General features: G+C 35.7%; 1 protein-coding gene and 1 non-coding gene across 2 annotated transcripts; one reads left to right on the plus strand and one right to left on the minus strand.

Annotated features, from left to right (window-relative positions):
- Window positions 1-8: 8 nt before the first annotated feature.
- Window positions 9-80, plus strand: TRNAT-CGU (transfer RNA threonine (anticodon CGU)). The gene has a single exon. It is a non-coding gene; the product is annotated as a tRNA-Thr (tRNA).
- Window positions 81-9,196: 9,116 nt separating this feature from the next.
- Window positions 9,197-9,739, minus strand: LOC114175332 (uncharacterized). Its single transcript, XM_028060112.2, has one exon. The coding sequence runs from the start codon at window positions 9,737-9,739 to the stop codon at window positions 9,197-9,199; it is 543 nt and encodes a 180-aa protein (XP_027915913.2).
- Between the last annotated feature and the right edge of the window lie 1,125 nt (window positions 9,740-10,864).

Genomic DNA, 10,864 nt, shown 5'->3' on the forward strand with positions numbered 1-10,864 from the left:
TAGTAATAGCTTCCGTAGCATAGTGGTAGTGCGTTCGCTTCGTAAGCGAAAGGTCGCGAGTTCGATCCTCGCCGGGAGCTTTTTCCGTTTTTATTAAAATCGATATTAAACTCCTATTCTTTTAAGTAAGCTTCCACTAATTTAGTTGTAAGATTTTCATTTTAATTTACACTACAACTATATCTTTTACTAAAAACAATTTTATTCGAGACAAGTAAGACTTTATGGATAATTAAAAAAATATATTAACATATGTTATATTTCTTTTCCTCTCATGTTTTAACCTTTTTTTATAAACTAAATAAACACTATTTACGATCCAGAACAAATTAGTCAAGAAATAAAAAATCATTAAATATTAATTTTGAATAAAACAAAATTGACTAACGTAATAATATGTGCTTTTACATGTCAACACTCATTTTTTTTAATTAACATATCTTTTGTAAAAAATCATGATTGGTGAATTCTTTTTAAATCATTAAACATATATTTTTTACCAATTTTTTAAAGGATTATTGAAAAGGGTTGACGAATTTTATAATCGATGAATAGGTTTGATTTTGTAGATGTTTCTTAAGATTTCTTTATTTTAGATATTTTTTCAAAAAATTAGATAACTCTTCCATATCAATACATTCATATTTGATAAGTACTTTTTTTTGTTATGGAAGATGTACTATATTAATGATGAAGAATCTTAATGATGAAGAATCTTGAAACATATAAGTAATAAAAGAAAATTCTCACTTCTTTAGTTAATATTACCTTGAGTATTACTTGTATTATCGGTTCGAGGAAACAATTTTACAAAGTTTTTGAACAGGTAAAATGAGTGTTTATTTTTTGCGATAATTGTTTTTGTACCACACCTAGCCAAACTCGACCAAATAAGTAAACAATATATATACACCAAGGCAGTCAAGTATTCAGCCTAGGCCGAGTTAGCCTAAGTTTTACCAGTTCTAACCTAAACATCTAGAAGAACAACCTGCACCTCAGATAACCAACATGAGTCGTCAAGGTAAGTAGCCGGTCTAGACCGACTACTCCAGCAGAACCGGTAAGATTAAAGCCTGGGCCGACTACTCCAATAAACTCAGTATAATGAAAACCCTCCAGCATTCAATAGGTCATAAGGGCCTGGGCTAGGGCCCAGGCCCACTTACAGCCAAAACCCAAGCCAAGGCCCGACCCATAGAATGACTAAACATAATTAATGCTTTATAAATAGACGTGGACCCCAATAATTAAAGGTATGCATTCATTACTCCATTAATCACTGATTTGACCTTCTGAGAGCTTTGACTTACTTGAGCTTCAGAGTTCCTTCTGTAGGTAACCCCTCCTGGGTCCAAGCCGACATATGCCAACCGGGAAGAGACCAACTGAGGAGATAGTGGACTACATGGGTAAGGTGACGCTTGTGCCTAACTTATCTTGTTTGTTCTCCGCAGGAACAGTTTTATTTTAGGATTAAATGTGTTTCTAGTTTTTAAACTATGTGAAGTTTTAATAGTGTATGGTGTCAAAACTTTATAAAGAAATAGTTGTAGTTCTCGTCACCGAACAACGTTCAAGATTTATTAATGTGACAAATGATGTTGACACGTATGTATCCACATGCTAACATGGTCAACATGTGGACTTACGCATGCCAACATTATTAGTCACATTAACAAATCCATAATGTCATTTTGTAACAAGGATTGTATTCATTCATTCTTAAAGTTTGGGATCAAACACTATCAAAATTTGAAACAGACACAAAATCCAATTTTACGTTATAGTTTAAGAATTAACCCTTTATTTTATTATATGTATAGGGAAAGAGGGTCCATTTAAAGCTTCTATCACGTCAATAATATCTTTGAACTCAAGTTAAAGTTACTTTGCTTCTTCAACTCCTTATTGCTTATATTATTAAAGTTGAAAAGGACTATATGTTTAATATAGATATTCCCTTTGCGTAATTTCAAGTAAAGGCTATTTAATTAAGACTTAATAAGTCCAACTAGCTATTAGGATGTTGTTTGAAGAAGATAAGTGCATTTAATGCATATTCACTACAAAGCTCATTAAAAGCAAGGAAGACTCTCAAGTGATTATGAAGTTGACTCAATGGACAGGAAAAAGATTTGCAATGACTCTTATTCGTCATGCCTACCTAAAGTCATATTTCTTGAAGAAGAAAAAGAAAGCAAGATTTGAAAAAGTATTGAAATGTTGCCAAAAGCTTTTGTGCTTAAAAAGTTTTGGAAAGAACATTGTTTGTGTTCACTTTAGCAAATTATAGAGAAAACTTAACCTTGAAAATGTCAAAAAGATGTAATCCTTTTTGGTGAGTGAAACCTATGATATGTTAACCATAAAGACATTTTCTCTATCTTAAGATAAAAGTGGATTTTTGTTTAAAAAATAGTTGTATTAAGTCAAGAGTGGCTTGTTGTCAAAAGAATACTCCTATTAAGCCAAAAGTGACCTATGGTTGAAAGAATATTTGACGAGGTTAGGTAGGAGTGACCATTATTTGAAATAATACTCAAAAAATTTAGCAAGAAGTGGCTAAGTGTCAAAAAAAAAAAATACTTATCTGAATTAGCAACGAGTAACTACAATTCGAAAGAATACTCATTTGTACTTTGCAACAATAATTTACCTAGTAAAACTTGACAAGTTGGTGAATAACTAAATATAGTATGTCCTAACAAACAAACTAGGATAAAATAATAAGTAATCATTATTCCCTTGTCTTGTTTATATTACAAATCTTTTCAAGCTAAGTTATTTGAAAGTCTATGACAGATTACCTGTCAAGTGTAAGACTATCATATGACAACGTATCATCACAAAATATTTACAAAAAGTTTTAAAAAGATTATTCAACTCTCCCTTGTTGAATTTTACCCATTTTCTACAATTATTACATTTGTGTTTGAAGATAATCTTGTACTGAATTTTTATGGATTTTCCATAACATAACATTTGTTGTGGAGAAGTATAAACTTTTGAGGCCTAATCTTTATGAAATAAATTGAAATGTAACAAATTATGCTTAGATTACTTTTCTATAAAAATAATACATATTTAGTAAAACATTTGATGACAATAATTCCCAACATTTTTAATTTAGTTCTTATTAGTAAACTACATATAAAAAAGCCATATGCAAATATACTATATTGAAAGGAATCTTAATTTTAGAAACATTTTACCATTTTTTTTATATTTGAACTTATGTACTATAGATACCATGGGTGATTATGGTTTAATTTACTTATTAAAGTAAAAGTTTGGATTTAATGTTAGTACAATTTTTTAGACTTGATAATGTTTCTTTCAAAGAAACTCCCTTTGTACCATTGCTTGCATGTTCACCATCTCCATGTGCATCATTTCACCACTTTAATCCACTGCAAAAACCAAATAGAGATGTCGACATTGTGGGTAGATATAATGATAGCTTTAGTAGAAATTTATTTTCAGGTAAATACACAGAGACCGTGAATGAAGTTCCGCGCGAAGAATGGCTTGTCACCACTCAACTTCTCAGTTATTATGAGGACAAACAAGAGAAAGAGTCAAGTTGGTTGCTAAAAGTTTGGTAATCTTTTTAAAGAGATGTTTTATCCTAAATAATCAACAATTTTAATGACACAAATTATGTGTAAAGATCAATTGAGAGACTAATTTCTTTGGTAGCCAAAACCTTAGTAACTAATGTTATTGACCAATTCATAATAAAAACTATTTAGTTACCAATGTAGAGATTAATTATAACTTTTTATTCATAATAGAAATTATTTTAGTTACCAATAATTTTTAGTTTTAAAATTAGTATCTAAATTGATTACTACAATGACTACTTATTTTTAGTCATTAAAATTTGTCATTATTTAGGAATTATCTTGTAGTTTGTGATTTATTTTATATATACACATTAAATTACATATTCAAATTGTTATATTAGCGATAATGATAAAATATATAAATTTTTTAGTATGTTATTTTTGCTTCCCAAGATTAATGATCAAAATCCACCACTACCGTTGTGGGTTTCATCTGTGAATCTTTTTTACATCATTAGTTGCAACAAATGGAAAAGTTAAGAACATTTATTATTTGAAAGTACTTTTCAAATAAAGAAAATATAAAACAAAGCAAATAATACAACGTAAGAAAAATTGGACACTCAGAAAAATAATGCCATTATTTACCGGTATGATATAAAAGTAACAAATGTAAAAATAAAACCAAATTTCTATATAATTGTAGATTGTAAGACTATATATATATATATATATATATATATATATATATATATATATATATATATAACCATTAAACCAAAGTTCTTTATCATTAAGAGTGTCTTCATATAGAAGGATTACTAAGATGGATGTTCAAAAAATTGTATTCTTTTTAGAGGACGTACACGTATTCTCAAAGATGGATTTATGAACATTTCAAATCTCATCTCCTCATAAGAGAACATATTTGGAAGAATTCATGGTAATTTGACATTTATAACCTTATCATTAGACGTTGATATTTTCATTTGTTTTGTTTTGCTTTCAGTCAAAGACAGTGGCGGATCTTCACCAAAATTTTTGGAGGAGCCAAAATAATATACTCAAAATTTATATATTGAATATTATTGTGACTAATTCAATAAAAATGAATACATAATCTAGTACATTTATAATTATCTTACACATATCTAAAGGAATGTCTATCGTTTCTTCATATTTTTGAACTCATGGTAATTGAATTATAATTAAATTTTTTTAGTTAACTTTTTTTGATGCAAATAATCATATTATCTGCAAAATATTCGTCTTCCATTTTATGACATGCATTTGATTCAAGAAATATTCACAAGCTTTCATTTCATTGTTATGCGATAAATAACCATATTATCATGTTTTCATCTTCACCAGTAGTTTCTCTATCAATTTTAACAAATAAATTTATTCTTTTATTTTTCATTAATATACCTATTTAAAAAATAAGTTTAAGACTAAAAAATAATTTATCATAATCTAATCAAAAGTTGAGAGACATAATTACTAAAAAAACTATGATAATCAAGTTACAATTAAAAATCAACTATGAAAAATCACATAGTACATTGTTTCTTCTTCTATATTAATAAAAAATGAATATACAAAAAGGTCATGAGATAAAAAATAATGCTAAATGTTAAATAAATAGTTCACTATTAAGCGAGATAAGAAAAAGTTACCTTATTTATTTATTTAATGTACCACACCTAGTTGGCCTAAGCCGAATAATAGAAATTACCATACACCTGCTAAGGTACCCAGACTAAACCACTAAGAAGCGACATTGATAAAACAAGCCAAAACAACAATAGCAGCCTAAGCCGTTAAAGGGTAACCGGCCTAGGCCGACAACTCCACGAAAATAACCAAGGACTTGGCAAAAAATAGAACGTTTCAATAAGATTCACCAGCCCACAATAATCAAACTAAGGGCCTGCGCTAGGGCCCAAGCCCACCTACAGCCCTAACAGGGCCCAGTCCATGACGTGGCCAGATATAATTAATAATCTATAAATACGCATAGACCCCGTGAATTAAAGGTACGCATTCATTACTTCCCTAATCACCATATTTGACTTTTTGAGAGATTTCACTGACCTGAGTTTCAGAGTCCCTTCTGCAGGTAACCCCTCCCGGGTCCAAACCGACCACTCCGAGATACCCATAAGCGATATATATCAACCGGGAAGAAGCCTACTAAGGAGATGGCGGACCAGGGTAAGGTAATACTTGTGTCTCACATATCTTATTTGTTCTCTGCAGGAATATTTAATAATGGAAGAGAAAATATGAAATAAAACGAGGATAGAAATACTAAGTTTATGTCTAATTTTTTTTTAGTAACAAAAGAAAATAAATAAGCATGAGAGAAGAATAAACATATTAAAAACTCAAAAGACAATGAGAGAGAAAATAAAAAAAATATCTTAATAATTTTATTTCTTTATATATATTTAATTTTATATTTTATTCTTTATTATTATACTTTATAAAATAAAAAAAATACTTAAGTTAAATTTTATTAATTTTGAATATATTATTATTTAATTTTAAAAAAATAAAAATAATTAAAAATGATTTAAAAATTTATATACTTTACATAAAAATTAAATTGTCATCATTGATTTATTTTTTTTATTTTTAATTGAAATTTATTAAATAAATTTTATTCATATTTAATATTTTAATTGATCTAAAAGTCATTCAATATTGTTTTTATCATCAAGGTAATATAGTAATTTTCATATAACTTTTTATTTTATTCATCATATCATTCAAATAATTAACAAACTTCCACAAAATTCATCTTCAAATTCACTCACTAGTTCATGCAAGGTTTTCCACCGCGGTTATTTTGACCATTTGGCCGCGATTTAAGGCCCGAGACATATTTAGTCAAGGAAAAAAGGGGTGACCATTTTGCCTCGGTTATGAACCGAGACATATTTAGCTCTTACTGCCTCGGTTTCAAAGTCAATCAAGGCCTAAGACAACTTAAAAAAAAATCAGTGTCACCAATGTTGCCATTGCATTAGTGACAACGATGCTCCAAATCCAGCAACGTCGAGAACGCCAACAATGCTCCTATTCGCAAGCCACCATAGAGTAGACACATATCGTATATTGCAACTACAGACTTACAAAAAACACATCGCAGTTGCAACCCACCGTGGCGGCCCTTGCAAACTTGCAAAGCATCACCACTAACAGCAACAACCATCGCGAACCAAATGAAGATGCTGAAGACTGGCGCAATTTGGGTTTTTAACCCTTGGAAGGCTTATTGCCTTTGGTTAAATGAAAGCCGAGGAATAAAATATTATATGCCTCGATTAAATGAGACCTGTAAAACCCTATTTTCTGCCCTAAAAATTTAAAGGGGCCTAGCCTCATTTGTTGGGCCTAAGGACTGGCCCATAGGGTATCCAAAGCCCCAAAGGCAGCCTAACCCCTTTCATTTCTGCCATTCTTGCGAAAATAGTACCTTACTCTCTCCCATTTCCCTCTCAATAGAAGCTTTGCTAGGGTTTGGTTCCCTCTTGTTCGTGCTAGCTCAAAAGCTCACCTCGCCTCACGTAAGTTGGTCCTTGAACCACACTCCCCCCTTTCTAAGTTTGTTTTCGTGGTTTCTATTAGGGTTCACAGTAGTAACCATGTTATTATCTCTGTGTCGATGTTCCAGTTCGTAAACCTGCTCTTGGAGTTGTTGGGTTTATTGGCTTAAGGGTCACAATCTGTTATTAGCTTAATTTCAGGTAAGGGAAGCTAGACCATTTTTGTGTTTGAAGTATGTGGTTTGTTTCCATCTGTTTTCGTGTGTAAAATAATATGGAAAGTGATTGTATTTGTGTATGAATGATTTGCATGGGAGTGCTCGGCTGTTTTTCTGGTTGGTAGGCGTAGAACAGTGGGAGGGAACTGTTACTTTCGCCCAAGCGAGAGTAGCAGTACCTCGCCTAGGAGTTTTGCTCGAATACTCGCTCAGGCGAGCGAGTTGTGTTTTGAGTGAAAGACCATCTCGCTCAGGCGAGATGGCCTCGCCTAAGCGAGCATTCACGAAACTTCCTAGGCCCTCTGTCGCGACCTCGCCTAAGCGAGAGTCTACCGCTTAAGCGAGGGCACCCCTCTCGCTTGAGCGAGGGCTCTTGGATTGAGCGAGATCCTCTCGCTTGATTGTTTGATTGATTGATTTACTCTATTTAAAGCATGAGGCTTGTGAAATGCATGAAATATTTGTGGTTATGAATTGGATTGATGTATTAGGGTGATCTTAGTATGTAAAACAAATGAGATGGTTGGTAATTAAAGTGGGATGGTATCGGTATGAAATACAATTCAATATTTTATGGTTTGAGAATGATGAGTTGGTGCAAATTTTAACATGGAATATGCATGAGGATTGGTTAAAAGGTTGGCATGAGATTTATATGCATGAGAAGTATTACTTGGTTGGTGGAATATGATTGGTATGTGGTTAGGATGTAATTCCATGGGTCTCTAGGTGAGACTTTATGGTGGTGCCTTAGTTGGTCGGGACGTAATTCCATGACCCCTATTAGTGGGAGTTCATGGTGGTGCCCCATCTATGTAATTTAGTAAGGATTCAAGGTAAGGTTGCATCCTGACGCTCTAAGGAGTCAGTTAGTCTCACATAGAGCGGACTGACTCTTGTGGTGAGAGTAGCATGAGGCCTGAAACTCATTAAGGGCTAACCTTGTGTGTGGGGGATTGAGACATTGTAACACTTGGCTCGGGGGTGAGCAGGGAAATCCACCACAAGTGCAAGCATCCGCTGAATCCGACTAATTATATGTATCTGAATGAGTCGAGTCTGAGTCTTAGTGTATTGTTTGAAAAGTCATAACATGTTCGGTAGACGCATACTATTTTGGAATGTGAAATTGTATGTAACTGCATGATAAGTTATTTTTCGGCTTTGGCTTACCCTTCTGTTGTTTGTTGTATATTTTGTATGTGTGGTTTTCTCTTTTTGTGATGTCATCAATTTATTGATGTGAGCAGATGTGAGGTTTCGTTGCATAGCTTGTCTGAGCTGGATTTTGTTGGCTGGGCTTTTCCTTAGGGCTATGGCCCATGTACTCGTTGTCTTTAGGCTTTAATTCTAAATACTGTTAATTTATTTATTTTTTACTTTGTTATTGACATCGTGGTGTGCCCTTTTCCTATTTGAGTTTCTCTTGGATAATTGTGAGGAGTAGTGTCTATACTTTAGAACTTTGTTTCTAATACTATTCTGCATGGCATTCCTTTAATTAGCATTATTAATTAAATAGGGTGTTACATTAATGGTATCAGAGTAGTTCGTCCTTAGGATGACCTGAGGTTGTGGGTTTGTCATGCCTTGCGGGCGTAAGTTGTCAAGTCTAGTCGAGTTTGTCAATGAAACCAAAGGTTTTAAGAACAGAAAACGTCTTGATAAAGTGATGGGGGTGCACACTCATGACTAGATCAAAGGTTGTTTTTCCTTTCTTAATTCTAAAGGTTTGGGGAAGGAAGGGTGACAGACAAAAGGTTTCTTAATTCAGCTGCCGGTAATCAACACACAACCGGGAGCTACCATCTTTCTTTTTCACTAACAGAACTGGTGCTCCCCACGGTGATGCACTCGGTCAGATGAACTTCTTCTCAAGCAGATCCTCAATCTGTTTCTTTAGCTCAACTAACTCAGCAGGCGCCATTCTGTACGGTGCCATAGAAACTGGCCCAACGCCAGGGATGAGATCAATGGAGAAATCTGCATCCCTACTAGGCGATAGTTCTGGAATCTCATCCGGAAATACATCTGCATATTCATCCACTACCGGGATCCTGCTGATCTGCTCGGCCGTGCTCATCTTCTCTGCCTGAGCCACAATCATGTAACATGTAGCTCCAGCCTCAATCTCCCTCACCGCCTGATTAGACGAGATAAGTTCTAACCCCACCGTATCAGGAAACACTATCTTGCGCTGCCCGCAATCAATGACGACATGGTTACTCGACAACCAATCCATGCCCAGAATCACATCTAAACCCTGCATCGGCAAGCATATGAGATTCAGCCTGAACCTACGGCCTGCCACCTCCATAGGACACCCCACGCACATAGAAGTGGTGGATACCTCTCCAGACGCTGGCGTCGCAACTAAAAGCTCGCACCCCAGCTCTCGCATCGTGAGCCCGAGCCTCCTCACACATTCATTAGACACAAACGAATGAGTGGCTCTTGAGTCGAACAACACTACTACCTCGTGGTCACACAACAAACATAGAAACTACAAAAGGTTACCTGACTGTTTCGCCTCTGTAGTCGTCAAGGCGAACACACGCCCCGGTGCTCTGGGTCGGTCTCCTACTGGCCTCGTAGCTGGCGCACCACCAGCTTGTCTTTTGTTAGGACACTGACGTGCAAAGTGCCCTGTCTGCTGGCATACGTAGCACCTACCAGTACTACTGCCTCCACCTGTACTGCTGGCAGGTTTAGTACAATCCCTCCTCAAGTGTTCCCCGCCACAGTTATAACACCGTAATCTTCCCCAGGTAGTCGGCGGTCTGCTATAAGGTTTCCTCTGAGGTCTGACATCTGGGGTAGTCCTCTGCTGTTTCCCTCCACTACTCGACCCGGTCTCCAACTACTCCACAGTTTTGGCCTGCTCGACCAAAATTGGAAACTCTCTAATCCGAAGTGGCACAATGAAGCGGCGTATCTCATGTTTTAATCTGCCCTCGAACCTCCTACACCTCCACTCCTCGGTGACTACTGGAGTGTAGAAACGCGCCAGATATTCGAACCTCTCTATGTAGGCCGCCACAGTCATGGTCCCCTACTGAAGAGTAAGGAACTCAGCCTCCCGTTCGTGCCTCGCACTGTCGGGAAAGTACTTCTCCAGGAACCTCGTCCTGAAGGCAGTCCACGTCACCTGCTCCCCACGGGTCTGCATCAACTGCTGCATCCCCTGCCACCAATACTCTGCGTCTGCCACCAGAAGAAACGTGACAAACAACAACCTCTGCTCATCTGTGCATCCCAGCACTCTACAGATCTTCTCACATTCCCGCATCCAGGCATCTGCCTAATCAGGAGTGGCCTTGCCAGAGAACTTGGCCGGCCGGTGTTTCATGAAATCTTCCATAGCTACTGGCCGGGTAGGTGCCACTACAGCTCTGGGTGGCACCGCTATGGGCTGCATCGCGTCCACCATACGATGGATCGCCTGGGCTATGTCATCAGCTCCAGCGGTGTTCCTCCTCCTCCTATTAGCCATAGCTCGTGCACGCCACATATTACAGCTGGTTCA

Source organism: Vigna unguiculata, chromosome 3 (genome assembly GCF_037176805.1).
Source record: "Vigna unguiculata cultivar grain cowpea cultivar isolate G323 ecotype 2 chromosome 3, ASM3717680v1, whole genome shotgun sequence".
Classification (NCBI taxonomy): domain Eukaryota; kingdom Viridiplantae; phylum Streptophyta; class Magnoliopsida; order Fabales; family Fabaceae; genus Vigna; species Vigna unguiculata.

Coding starts and splice junctions, on each gene's coding strand:
- LOC114175332 (XM_028060112.2), bottom strand. CDS start 9,739: ATGCGAGAGCTGGGGTGCGAGCTTTTAGTTGCGACGCCAGCGTCTGGA.